This window comes from Fonsecaea multimorphosa (genome assembly GCF_000836435.1).
Source record: "Fonsecaea multimorphosa CBS 102226 unplaced genomic scaffold supercont1.29, whole genome shotgun sequence".
NCBI classification, from domain to species: Eukaryota; Fungi; Ascomycota; class Eurotiomycetes; order Chaetothyriales; family Herpotrichiellaceae; genus Fonsecaea; species Fonsecaea multimorphosa.
Window position 1 is genome coordinate 25,847 of NW_015971663.1, and position 12,867 is coordinate 38,713.

Consider the following 12,867-nt stretch of genomic DNA (forward strand, 5'->3'; position numbering starts at 1 on the left):
ACTCGTACTTCCCTAGATCAGTAGCTGGCCTTCCCTTTTCCACCGGACATTTGAAATTTGATTACCCAAATATTAGACAGTGATTATGAACGATCGGAGCTGGATGTGCAGAGCTATATCAATGGCCAGGTGCACCACGGTGACCTTTGATCCAGGTTGTAACGGTGACTTCAAGCATAAAGGAGAGCAAGTCTTTCGCGTTGGACTGGAATGAGGAGGTGTTCACAGGATAGTCCTGGCATGACCCAGACTTCCTAGATACCTACCATCTAAGTATGGAGACCTAACAAAACTTTAGTCCTTCCTGAAACACACTTACTGGAGAAATGCACAGGGTAGATGTCTCCATGACACCTCCACCTTCCACCAAAGCCGTACCTGCCCTTTGAATAGCCACTGCGGAGTATTTACAGAATGATATATCCCCGCTAGATCCAAAACCCCACAGCTGGGACCCCATGGGGCGGTATATCTATAGGTTGAAGCTCCCTGGCGGGGTTTACACGTAGCTCAGCACCAAACGGGTTACGGAAAGGCTTCAAGTGTGGCTTTTATACCCAACCCCAGGTTTGATCCTGTTGCGCGAAGAACAAGTTTCTATTTGCGTATCTCGGTTCTGACTGGCTAGACCTGATCAACGGCTTCTGATTTGTTTATCTATGTTCGAGTCACGTGCAATGATCATACGACTGCGAGCAATACACGTGATTAGCAGGCACTACCTCCCTACCTTAGTGTCCTTCTTCACTTCCTTCGGGCAAGGTTGATTCTGGGTTCACTCAACTGGTCTTCTGAGGCAGGTTTCACACTCTGCAGCACTATTTTATACTACTTTCCTACTCTTGCCTCTCCGCGCTCCAACTCTAGCCTAACCTTTTTCCCATTGCCATGAGCCCTGTCGATGAAGTCTGTAGAGGCTACTGAAGGGGCACCCGCCCCCAGCACCGCGAAAGGCACGTCGGCCGGGAAGCCCAAAACGCGGTCTTGCAGGTTCTGTCACAAGAGTTTTAACAGGTTGGAACACGTCCAGCGCCATGAGCGTTCGCATACCCATGAGAAACCCTATAGATGTTCGTGTGGGAAGGCATTCAGCAGGAGGCATGTACCCCTTTCCTTACGTGGCGCGAAAATCCGTCCTGACATCGGTCTCCAGGGATTTGCTGAGCAGACATGGGAAGGCGTGGCCTTCGAGCGATAACCACAAATCTCTGCCTGTGTCGCGTAGCAGAGGGGTACAAGTTAATGATCAGCTCCAAACAGCAGAGACGGGCCCGGCGCATCGTGGGAGTAATGTGAGTCTGGACTTTCTAGACGTCTCTTCTCTGCAAACTACGAGAGATGATGCTTGTGTAGACCCTTTGAGGGCCCCTCCCACTGATTCAAACCCCGGACGTGCGGATAAAGGCAGTTTCCACAATGCTTCCGTTGAACCACAGCCAGCAAGTTCCTCGATCGCCGAATCCCAGAAACATTTTCCTGAGCAAAATCCCTGTCAAGAGTCTGCGCAGGACCAAGTACGGAATGACCGAGTGGTCTTATGGGCGGGCGAACAGGAAGGCAGGATGATAAATGGTGACAATAGCAACGACCTTATGAGGCAAGGAGCCTCGTACAATCCTGTCTGGCCCTCTGGGGTTGACAACTACAACTTTTCTCTGGGTGACTTGGACTTGCCGTCCCATCTACCCCCTTCAGATTTCCAAGGCGAGCATACCATGCCATCGTTGGTCTCAAACATATCGCAGGATGAACGTTCCGAAGAGATCCCTTTGGCGGACCCTGCGGGGACCAGTGGGACGTCTGGCAAACAGCCAAATGAAGATGATTACAACTTCTCCCGGTTTGCATCCGGACTCCCTTCTCTACAGCCAAGTCTTCCGGAGGCATCTACGGACAATTCACTGCTCATCGATGACCATGTTCCGCACAGACCCTGGTGGAGGATCTCCAGCTCCGAATACTACGATATACTTCAGAAGGTACAGAGTTTTTAGCGATATCTATCCAAAGATTTTGTCCTCCCCTCAAGGCATGCCCTGTCACGTTTTCTCGAAGGAAGCATTAAAGGTCTCCTTGAGCATCTCCCTTTCATCCTGGTTCCCACCTTTTCCGTGTCGAACGCGTCTCCGGTGCTGCTGCTTGCACTATTTGCGGTGGGGGTCCAGTTCCGGTTCGAGAACCAGAAAGCCAAAAGTCTCTTCTATGCTGCGATGGCTCTGGTGCTGAGACAGATCCAAAGAAGATCTAGCAACGAGCAAGACAGAGAGACGTCGTCTCCCTCGGCAACTCAACCTCAAAATCTCTCCAATTATCCTCCAAGCAACATCTTTCCTGGGCTCGTGACCTCTGACGACTGCTCAAATGCTCTCGGCCAGATGGGTTTCATTACCCATCGCAGGACAAAGGAGGTGGATTGGCATGGTCAGCTGCAGACCTGCCAGGCAATCCTGGCACTCATGGTAATGGGCACCTGGGGGACTCGAGACGTGGTAAGGGAGATTCTTGCGTTGCAGAGCGTTCTGGCTATCCTAGTGCGTGAAGACGGCCTTTCCAACCTGGACGACGATGTTCCACCCCCACAACACTGTGTGCATGCTGGTGATCCAGACCGTACGTCCTGGGTGACCTGGGCGTGCGCGGAGAGCAGGAAGCGGACTAAGCTCTTGACTTATTGCTTCTTCAACCTGCAGGCCGTGGCATACAATATCACACCCCTAATAACCACAGCAGAGATTGTTTGTTCGCTCCCCGCTTCCGCGCCGGAGTGGATGGCTGAGAATGCCCGCCGGTGGGCAGAAAGTCGTCGGTCATCCGGAAATACCGAGGTCTCCTTTCAGGACAGCTTTGCGGGTCTCTTCCAACACAGAAGCGCTCTCTCAAATTCAAGTCCATCCGTGTCAGCTCTCGGAACTACATCTTGATCTCTGCCCTACTCCAGCGGATCTTTTCCCTCCGTCTGTCCACAACTGGCACCATACCAGGGACAAACCTGCTGGATTTCCGACCTGACGAGATCGACATCCTTAGCCATGCCCTGCAGTTGTGGCAGGCCCTGCGGAAAGAGGCTCCAGGATCGAGTCTGGACCCACAATCTCCTTCTGGCCCCGTTGCCTTCAACTCATCGGCGCTACTTAGACTTGCGTGGATACGGTTTCACTCTGACTTGGGACCTTGTCGAAGCCTATGGAGCAGAGATCCGCTTCTGATAGCGGCGTCATTCAGAAGTTGCCCTCCGCTGCAACGGTCACCACGACTTAGCCATGCCATCCTTCAGGCCGCCCATGCGCTATCCATCCCGGTGCGTCTCGGCATCAACTTTGTCGCGCGGACCCAGACCTTTTCGTGGAGCATACAGCATTCACTGTGCAATCTCAAGTGTGCAATCTTGCTCGACAGATGGCTTGGGGAGATTGTGTTGACTCTGCCGCAACATCCACTGACGACTGAGGAGATCAACATCATCAACCTCCTCAGGGGCGTCATTCGGGAGAGCGATTTGTACGTCCCGGAGATTATCACAGATAGCACGGCTATAGAGTGCCAGCAACGGAGTATTAGATATCTTAGGGTTGCTGTGATCCCTCTTTGGGCGATGATATATGATGGCATCCATGTCTTTGATGTGGTTAGCACCATTGGCTCCAGCCTGAAAGTCCATGCGCAGAGACTTGAAGAGAAGCAAGCATTGGCAAGCGAATAACATACAGTCTCTATAGAAACGACCGCTCTCGTTCAGTTCAATATAGGCCTTCAGTGCCAACCACTGTAGCGAAGACCACTTCAGCTCCTCCTGTACCATTTCGCACCATTTCGAACTCACGCCAACTTCAATTCTAGAAATCTATAGAGGGTTCAAATTCCTTTGGACAGCTCACCCTTAGACATTTTGATCTCGTATTCAAAGTCAGGCTGAAACTCTGTGTAGAGAGCTTCCTGATATCACTGCATTAGCGTTGACAAAGGGAGAACGCAGATATCAGGTCTATACTTACCGGGCCCGCGGCAGCATTGTATGTGTACTCTGCCTCCGCGTCGCCAATGATTCTCTTGGGAATCTTAGTGCTTTCCACCAAGATTTGAACTTCACACGACCGTTCCATCAGGGTGAAAAGATATGCAGCTTCGTCTACAGTATGTCCCGTCGTTAGAAGTCCGTGGTTCTGGAGGATCGCCACACGGTTGCTGTCCCCCAATGCCTGTGCGATCCGCTGACCTTCCTCCTTCTGAAGTACCACCCCTCCGAAGGAAGTATAAATGGCTTGGTGATTCCAAAACGTGCAAGCATCCTGGTTGATGATATCTAGTGGCCGACCGAATGTTGACCAGGCTTTGCCCGCAGCGGAGTGGGCGTGGCATACCGCATTGATATCTGGCCGTGCCTTATGAATAGCCGAGTGAATTATGAATCCTGCAGTGTTGACGGCGACTTTGTTGTCTCCAACGATCTCTCCATTCTCGTCGACATGCACCATATCCTGCGCGGTCAGCAGAGCGAAGTGCCTATTCACTGGATTAATCCAGAACGTATTCGGGTCAACCGGGTCGCGGACACTGATATGCCCGGCGTTCCCTTCAGTGAAGCCCTTTCGAGCAAACACCCGGAATGCTCCCGCCAGGTGCTCCAACTGCCATGCACGCTTAGAGTATACATCGTCGATCAATGGAATGCCTGGAATCACCGGCCCACCGGCGGAAAGTGCTTCGAGCTCTGAATTCCGTGTCTCGAAGCCAGGAGTCGCTTGGATGCGGTACGCCGCAGTCGAATCTGCCGCCTCTGTCGCTGTGATAGATGAGGGTGCCATAATCTAAGTGTAAGGTGACCGTACAATATTGAAATGAAACAGTACCGAAGTGACTGGTTACTATAAGTGGAAGGATCTTATGATACGTCAAGAGAGAGAGAGAGAGTACTAGGCTGGTGTTATTGCACGGCTTGGAGAGAAGTGGGATTTATACATAGGAATAATGCTGGCTCTTTGGTGGCATTCCGGCAGGGCTGGGCACTGGAATCATCGGAAGCTCGTGTGGGTTACGTCGAAACACTTTTTAGGGGGTCATTGAGCCAGTAAGTCCAAATTGTGACGATCTACCCTACGGTGGAGAAAAAAGATCACCTTCTGTGATCCGAAAGCCTTTCTGAGACGAAAAGCAGATGAGGCTGCTTCGGGACCGACAAAGAGGTGAATCTGTAGGGACGGCAGTCTAGGGGTGAGGGAAATGTGGAGGTTCTTTCTTCGAGCCTTCGGATTTCGGCTTTTACACCAGGTCGGGGTGACTATCCCAACAATCCTCGGACAGAAATCGTGGTTCGGAGCTGACTTACGGTTGTTAGCTCCTGCAATATGCACAATGGGGCAGCTAGCTGACACATGGATCAATACAAGTATGTGAGTTGTTACGGTTTGAAATTGGAGTTATTGCGCTTCACAAGAGCAAATTGAGGCTTCGTCACCCTTGAACTTGTTTACTGAAAACCATTGGAAACTCTACACAATGAACACTGCATCCTTTTTCAACACCGTGAATGGCGAGTCAAGGTCCGGAAGCGCAACTTACCGTGGCATTGACCCAGCTACGAGAAAATATCTCTGGGATGTTCCAGTGGCCACTCGACAGGATCTGGACGATGCGGTTACTGCAGCGCAGACAGCATTCAAATCGTGGTCCGTCTTACCCTTCGACGAACGCAAACAGTTCGGTATTCGTTTTGGCAACTTGTATGAAGAGAATCTACGATTTTTCCATGAGTTGACCGCGAAAGAATGCGGCAGACCGGTAACGACGAGCAAAATCGATTGACAGAATCCTGACCTGACCCGTCAATGCCAAATATAGAAGATTGTCAACGAAGCCCTGTCGGGATATAACATGTACCGGTACCATTGTGAGTGTCAGGCATCCCGTTGACTGGGCTTGTCCCTGACAATGAGCGGTGACACTGGAGCTCCCACAACACAAGGTGGAAGACCCAGATCGGACCATTATTACCCAGTACGTGCCGATGGGTAGGTGACTGAGCTTGATGGTATGCAGAAAATAGTCTGATGATCTAGGTGTCGTCGGGGCTATATGCCCGTGGAACTGTGAGTAGTTCTATCTTGATGGGCTACATTATTTTCGACTGACTCTCGCTCGAGTTCCTCTGCACTTGGGTATGCACGTCTTGTGGATGGAGCAGTCTTTATTCGTCGTACTAAATGTATCACAGCTCTTGGAAAAATAGCCCCAGCTCTGCTGGCAGGATGCTGTGTGATTGTGAAGCCTTCGTAAGTGCTCGCAAACTTGTTGCGCGCTCAGGCATGCCTGGCCACTGACGGACTCCTAGACCATTTACCCCTTACTCAGCTTTAAAATTAGTTGAACTGGCACAGCAAGTGTTCCCGCCAGGTGTCTTGCAAGCTTTGGGCGGAGAGGAGTCACTCGGTCCATGGATGACTGAACACCCCGGTATACATAAGATATCTTTTACAGGTTCAATCGCCACAGGAAAGAGAGTCATGCGAGCATGCGCGGCGACCCTGAAGCGAGTGACACTTGAGCTGTAAGTTGTAACTTGGAAAAGACGAAACCGACGCAGGAAACTCAAGACCTTTGCAGGGGTGGCAACGATGCTTCAATAATCTGTGGCGATATCGACATCGCCAAAGTCGCCCCTCTTGTCACGAACGGAGCTTTCAGAAATTCCGGGCAAGTGAGTTGCGAAGGCTTAATCTATTTACTCCATCATTAATCCGGTTGAGCAGGTTTGCACCGCGACCAAGCGGATCTACGTGCACGAATCTATCTATTCTGATTTCGTCAAGGCCATGGTTGCGCATGCCACTACGCTTACACTTGGGGACAGCGAAATGCGCGACGATGTGAAGCTTGGCCCAGTACAGAATCAGATGCAGTACAGTAAGGTAAGAGAATATTTCGACGATTGTACCAGAAATGGTTATACGTTTGCTATCGGGCGAAGCCCCGAGGATATCGAAGGGGAAGGGTATTTTGTCCAGCCCACAATTATCGACAATCCACCGGCAAAGTCACGGATTGTTGTCGAAGAACCGTTCGGTGAGTAAGTCATGATCCACACAACAATTTCCAGCTGATCTCCCAATAGGCCCCATAGTGCCAGTCATATCATGGTCTGAGGAGGAGGAGGTAATCCGTGCTGCCAATGATACCAACACCGGACTAGCAGGCTGCGTGTGGACAGCAGATGCCGTCAGAGGCCGAAGGATCGCTGACCAGCTAGAAGCTGGCAACATCTTCATTAACAGCGCGGAGGCGGTGACACCCAAGGCGGTTTTCAGTGGTCATAAAGAGAGTGGGCTAGGTAGTGAATGGGGTCCGACAAGTCTCCTCAACTACTGTAATACCAAGGTGGTACATATCTTTAAATAGGGGATAGTAGAGAACAATGATGAGTGTCTCGTGTCTCCATCAATCCCGTACCTCGAAAGCATAACATGACCTGAGATGAGCACGGGAATGTTTTCGTCGGTACAGATTCTGATACGTACGCTCCAAAAGGGGCATACAGATTCACCATCGACCTGCTAGGTTGATACCAAACGTCCGAGGAAACTCCTCGATGTCAATATTAAAGCCGAACAGCTTCTGGATCGATCATGCAGCTCAACAGATGCTCAACCTGAACCTCCCAATCGCTTCTTGTATGGTTCATAGGATCCAGGAACCCCGCAAAGCCATCTACCTGCTCCGTCGAGACTTGTGGTTCCTGCGGTCGCTGAGACCCGTGCTGACGATGGAGGTAGGCGGGAGCATCAGCGCCGAGACTGCCAGGATAATCAGACATAGTAAAATCTTCTGCTGAATTCCTGACGCCCGATTTCTCCATCCCTGGAGCAAGTCCTAGTGGTGCATTGCTAGGATAAGATTCAGCGTCCCAAATCCCAGATATGTCACTGATATGGGCATCTCCGTGGCCTGCATGCGAATTCGAGGTACCAGATACATCGTCCATATGGTGGAGGGCCACCGTATCCAAGGATCCGCCGACCTTGTCATAGCCACTGCCATTATTGACATGCCCAGAAGGTCTCAGGCCGTTGAATTCATTTAAGAGGGTGTCTCCCTGTTGTGGAGGAAGTCCGGTATGATGAGGGCTGAAACCACGCCCAGTGCGCCTTCGGGTTCTAGCAGCATCGCCCGTTCCGCCGTAGTCTGCAGGTGTGATGGAAGCGTTTGGTGTCGCACGCAAAGCTCTTGTTGATTCACTCAGTTGCGTTACGTTGCCCGTCCAAGGCCTTTGTCGTGTGTTTGACTGCGCTTGAGAAAGGGCAGGAGATCTTTGATTCCACCGCGGAGGTTCGACAGCCACGTCCGCTGCATGAGAAAAGGTGGTGATGTTTTCTCTCGTACCATTCTCCGACGATGTTCTGGGCTGATGATGCTCTGGTGTAGCGTTGCTATTGCAGTCTGCTAGATCCACCGAGATGCTTGCCACAGTGTTCAGGAGTACTTTCAATTCTGCCAGGATGAGTTCAAGGAGACGGCACAACCCGTCCGCGGAAGACCAATACGGAATGAGCGCGTTGGACAACGACGCCAGAGCTTGCAGCTTGTGGAACGACTCCAGTGCCATTAGCAGATTAGAGGACGATCCCGAGTTTTGACCTCTTAGACGAGATTCTACGCGGTCCGCGCTCCAGGTACCAGCGGAAGTGGCATCATTGCCAGGAGATTGCAGTGGGCTGGTGGCTGTCCGGATTTCTGAGCTGAATACAGTCGCTGCAGCCAGAATGGAAGTCAAAGTACTTGGCCAGCAACTTTTGCTCCAGCCCGAGTCCACCATGCGATTCAAAATCGACACGATCGAGAGTGCCGAAGAGTGGCACAGAGATAGCCATTGACCCTCGAAGTGGTTTCCAGTCGGCAGGCCATCGTCGCATGGAGAGCGCAAATCAGCAACTGCGCTCAGCGGACATGACGCCTGTTTCATCCAAAAGCCTGGCCCATATCCGGGATCTGGTTCGGGTATACTCGCTGGAAGTCTGCGATTCAATGTAATGATAGCTGCGTAGTAGTGCAAGTGAAGCTGGGTAGCAAGAGACGATTGAGATGGGTGCCCAGGTTGACCCAGAGCTGAGGGCAATTGCATACACCACTTAGCCAGACGGTCGTTCAGTTCCCTTTTAGCTGCTCGCATGGCTGAAGAATCCTCACCACCGAGCCTTCTCTTCCACCCAGGGGAGTGAAGCTTCAAGATCTCCCAGATTAGAAAGCAAAGGGAAGTATTCGCCAAGCAGAAGTCAACGTCAGCGGTACAGGCCTCGTGAGAAGTGCCAGTCTCAGAGTCGAAATACTCCTCTTGAAGATCCTTTTTGGTGAGCATTGCTTGGTCACAGTCATCCAGATCAAAGCTCACTGGGCGACCATGGCTGAAAGCAAACATAATCTCGGTTTGAGCCACCATCCACCATAAAGTCCGTAGACGCCGTTGATCACGAATCGACATTTCCACGGACGCCATCCGTCGATGTAGGCCCAAGCCAAGAGCGATACGGCTTGCAACTCCTGACCAGTACCATCCGTTGGCGGAGATATCATCTGCAGAATCGACATGCCAGGTCAGGATCAAAGCGGCTTGTATTAGGTTGAGACGATCGTTCTCATGGTGCATGTCAAACAATGTACGCACACGGCGATACAAAGCCTGCTTGATCGAAGCCCTTACGTGCCGAACGCGGGGATGCATGGACACGTGGACACCGGCCAGTAAGACACACTGTATCAAAAGTAGAGCTGGAGGCTCTTGTTTGAGCACGTTGCCATTGGCCGGGCTACCTACATTGCTGATTCCTTGTTCCAGGCGATTCCTAAAGTCTGATTCTTGAATTATTGGGAACCCAGGGTGAATGTGCTCAAAGTACGCGTTGATGAGCTCTGCTCGGATTTCACTAACTGGCAACACGGCAAGGTCGGGGTCCGATGGCGGGGCAAAAGTCCATTGGGGAGGAGCGTGAGCAGCGCTGCTGTCTTGACCTCGATTCACTGGGACAGCGTGGGTGCTCGAGGACGACGTAAACGGTTTCCATGGAAGTGTGGCTCGGTAGTTTGGGAAAGGATAATGCAAGCACTCCGGACGGGTGGTCCGACTGTGCACCAAGTGTGCGAGGTTGGACGCCGTTGTTCCGACATACGTCCAACGGCTCAACGGACCTGATGGAGGCGCGTTATTGATCTTCTCATTGATCTTCTCTCGATAGAAAGTTGCCAGAGCGGATCGCGAGAGATCTTCGTCTTCATGGGACTGAACGATACAGATGGCGGTCGTCGGCAAGGTGGTTGTACCACTCGGAGTCAGCCCTGTTCCAGTTTCCCCGCCATCCAATGCGTCATGGCGGCTTCGTGGCAGCGGGGCTGTGCTCTGTCGACCTTGCTGGCTCCTGCTGTTCTCCCTTTGATGGGGAAGGGCTGGGTCATGGCCAGAAGCTCTCTGAGCGGAGGAGCGCGCCGCATTCTTTCGACCCTTTCGGAAATTTTCTCTCAGTCGGAAACTGGTCATTGAAAGATAGTATTGTGAGCTATGGCCCTTGCCACATCGATCCTCGACTCAAACGTACATCCCGGTAGGAACCTTCACTCACCTGCAAGCAACACCAGATTTCTCGCATGGTGCACAGGGCACTTGCTCCCGGTAGTTACATTTGACCTTTCGGCGATGGCAAACGTCGCATGCCATTGTGGTGTGATGGGCTATCAGGTCTCAACAAAGTTTGCCGAGCCGTGTGATAAGCTCCGATGCGCTTCAGGAGGTTGTATTTGGGCCTTAATGATTGTATCAGCGGGTCAAGCTCGCAGTTCTTCGGGTCGTAGAGCTGAGGAAAGGCCTTGGTGCTTCGGCTCTGCCACTGCTGGATGCGAAAGCCAGTGGATAAGTACTCGGTATACTTGTAAGCCCACCTTGCAACACGAGCCCGAAGCCGAGAAATAGAGCCAAGCTCCGAAAGCCGAGCCCAATGCCGCATTGGGTGCTAGTCCTGATGTTCCTTCCTAGACGAGCGTAGTGCCTTTAGCGATGTCGCAGTAGTAGACGCTGAGACACCAATGGCAGGACTGCCTACCTATACTCGTATGTAGCAGTGCATCGTGGCGGGACTGAGCCAATCCTCCACCAGACGACGATTGTCTTACCTGCTGCCGTCGTATCGCCCTGGTAGAGGTTTGGCACCACCGAGGGACATCTAGAACTCGATCAGATGGCCATAAATCTGTCATGCAGGTTTTTTTCCGGTTCATCGGGTGGCCGGACGACATCATCGGGCAGAAGCGTGAGTCTGAGCACACAGAACGCCGAAATGGACAAAAGCGCAGAGAGCGGAAGCAGAATCCAGGATCCATGAATTGACACTAGGAGAGACCTATTAGGTACAAGGGCGGACAATTGCACACAACCTGACTTTAAATGGTCAACCCGGTCTGCAAACAAGACCACTCACCCTTTTTCGAGCTTTAGAAAAGTCACTGTCGCAAAAGCAAAACGTTTCCAGAACGACACGCTTCGGATGAGAAGATATCCCTACCATTTCCTTGAAGAAATCACATTTTAATTCAGAGAGCAGCCGCAGATCATGACATCAAAGGCCAACGTCTTGGTGGTTGGTACCGGTGGTGTCGGCACCATGGCTGTGTACGCCCTGGAATCTGGCGGTCATGCCCGTGTGACTGCAGTACTGCGCTCTAATTATGAGACGGTTGTGGCGAAGGGTTTCAGCTTTGACTCTGTCAGTCATGGCAAAGTATCTGGGTGGAAACCCACCGCAGGCAAGTACCCCGTAGTTATGAGGAACCTAACGTTGAGAAAACATCTGCTGACGCTCATGCATTTCGCGACAGTCACCAATGAGGTACCATCTGCCGAACAGGCCGATCAGCCCTTTGACTTCATTGTGGTGACTACCAAAAACACCCCTGACGTTCCCCCAACGGTGGCGGATCTGATTGTCCCGGCGGTGACAGCGGGTCACACCATCATCGTCCTCGTGCAGAACGGAATGAATATAGAAAGTCCGGTGCAGCAGGCGTTCCCGAGCAACATGGTCCTGTCGGGCGTCTCCTATATCGGTGCCAAGGAGGTCACTCCCGGGCATATCTGGCAGAGTGATCCAGATGTCCTCTTCATCGGACCTTTTGTCCATCCTGCTATTTCCAAGCAGACCGGGCTGGCGGCAGCAAAACGGTTTGTCGACATCTACAATGCAGGAGGGAAGGTTGAGTGTCAACTCGACGACGACGTGGCAGCACGCCGTTGGAGAAAGTTGATTTACAATGCCAGCTACAATCCTGTCTGTGCCATTACTCAGATGGACACTAGTCGCCTCCGGCTTGCCAAGTCCCCTATCGATGGCTTGGTACGGCCCTTGATGGGCGAAATCATCACTGCCGCCGGCGCTCACGGTATTGAGTTGCCTACTAGCCTGATCGATATCATGGTGAACGCCGAAGACATCGATGAATACTTCGAGCCGAGTATGCAGCAGGATATAGCTAAGGTATGCCGTGTCTTTGCGCCAAACTACTGTGTGCTCTGCAGGCCCGGGCTCATGCTGACCATATTCCTTTTCTGATTCAGGGAAATCTGACCGAGTATGAAAACATAGTTGGCGAACCCCTTCGTGCAGCAGAGAGTAAAGGTGTCGCGACACCAACTTTGAGACTGATATATGAGGTAATGAGGGCTCTGCAATGGAGAACAAAAGAAAGAAAAGGCTTGATCCAGAGTTTACCGCCGAAGAGGAACTGATAAGCACGCAAGGAGAGCCTTTGTTGTCAGGAAGAAGACGCCCATCGACTTCAAGGACGTTATAAAAGCTTTGTCAAGGCAGAGAACATATAAACGTACGCTTCACAAATCAG

The 12,867-nt window shown here is 51.8% G+C and overlaps 6 protein-coding genes across 6 annotated transcripts; 4 read left to right on the top strand and 2 right to left on the bottom strand.

The window, feature by feature from the left end:
• Positions 1–1,034: 1,034 nt before the first annotated feature.
• Z520_10248 (uncharacterized protein) lies at positions 1,035–1,994 on the top strand (the record flags this gene model as incomplete). Its single annotated transcript, XM_016780741.1, has 1 exon — positions 1,035–1,994. One exon carries the CDS (start codon positions 1,035–1,037, stop codon positions 1,992–1,994), a length of 960 nt encoding a protein of 319 aa, XP_016628034.1.
• Positions 1,995–2,210: 216 nt separating this feature from the next.
• On the top strand, positions 2,211–3,700 carry Z520_10249 (uncharacterized protein; the record flags this gene model as incomplete). Its single annotated transcript, XM_016780742.1, has 2 exons — positions 2,211–2,735; positions 2,801–3,700. 2 exons carry the CDS (start codon positions 2,211–2,213, stop codon positions 3,698–3,700), a joined length of 1,425 nt encoding a protein of 474 aa, XP_016628035.1.
• Positions 3,701–3,852: 152 nt separating this feature from the next.
• On the bottom strand, positions 3,853–4,802 carry Z520_10250 (uncharacterized protein; the record flags this gene model as incomplete). Its single annotated transcript, XM_016780743.1, has 2 exons — positions 3,853–3,933; positions 3,993–4,802. 2 exons carry the CDS (start codon positions 4,800–4,802, stop codon positions 3,853–3,855), a joined length of 891 nt encoding a protein of 296 aa, XP_016628036.1.
• Positions 4,803–5,493: 691 nt separating this feature from the next.
• Z520_10251 (uncharacterized protein) lies at positions 5,494–7,389 on the top strand (the record flags this gene model as incomplete). The annotated part of the gene is made up of 9 exons (XM_016780744.1): positions 5,494–5,775; positions 5,836–5,884; positions 5,931–6,005; positions 6,054–6,083; positions 6,179–6,266; positions 6,326–6,541; positions 6,598–6,691; positions 6,741–7,056; positions 7,106–7,389. The coding sequence occupies 9 exons, from the start codon at positions 5,494–5,496 to the stop codon at positions 7,387–7,389; spliced, it is 1,434 nt and encodes a 477-aa protein (XP_016628037.1).
• A 199-nt stretch (positions 7,390–7,588) lies between these two features.
• On the bottom strand, positions 7,589–10,516 carry Z520_10252 (uncharacterized protein; the record flags this gene model as incomplete). The annotated part of the gene is made up of 1 exon (XM_016780745.1): positions 7,589–10,516. One exon carries the CDS (start codon positions 10,514–10,516, stop codon positions 7,589–7,591), a length of 2,928 nt encoding a protein of 975 aa, XP_016628038.1.
• A 1,066-nt stretch (positions 10,517–11,582) lies between these two features.
• Positions 11,583–12,754, top strand: Z520_10253 (uncharacterized protein; the record flags this gene model as incomplete). The annotated part of the gene is made up of 2 exons (XM_016780746.1): positions 11,583–12,503; positions 12,584–12,754. 2 exons carry the CDS (start codon positions 11,583–11,585, stop codon positions 12,752–12,754), a joined length of 1,092 nt encoding a protein of 363 aa, XP_016628039.1.
• Positions 12,755–12,867: the final 113 nt, after the last annotated feature.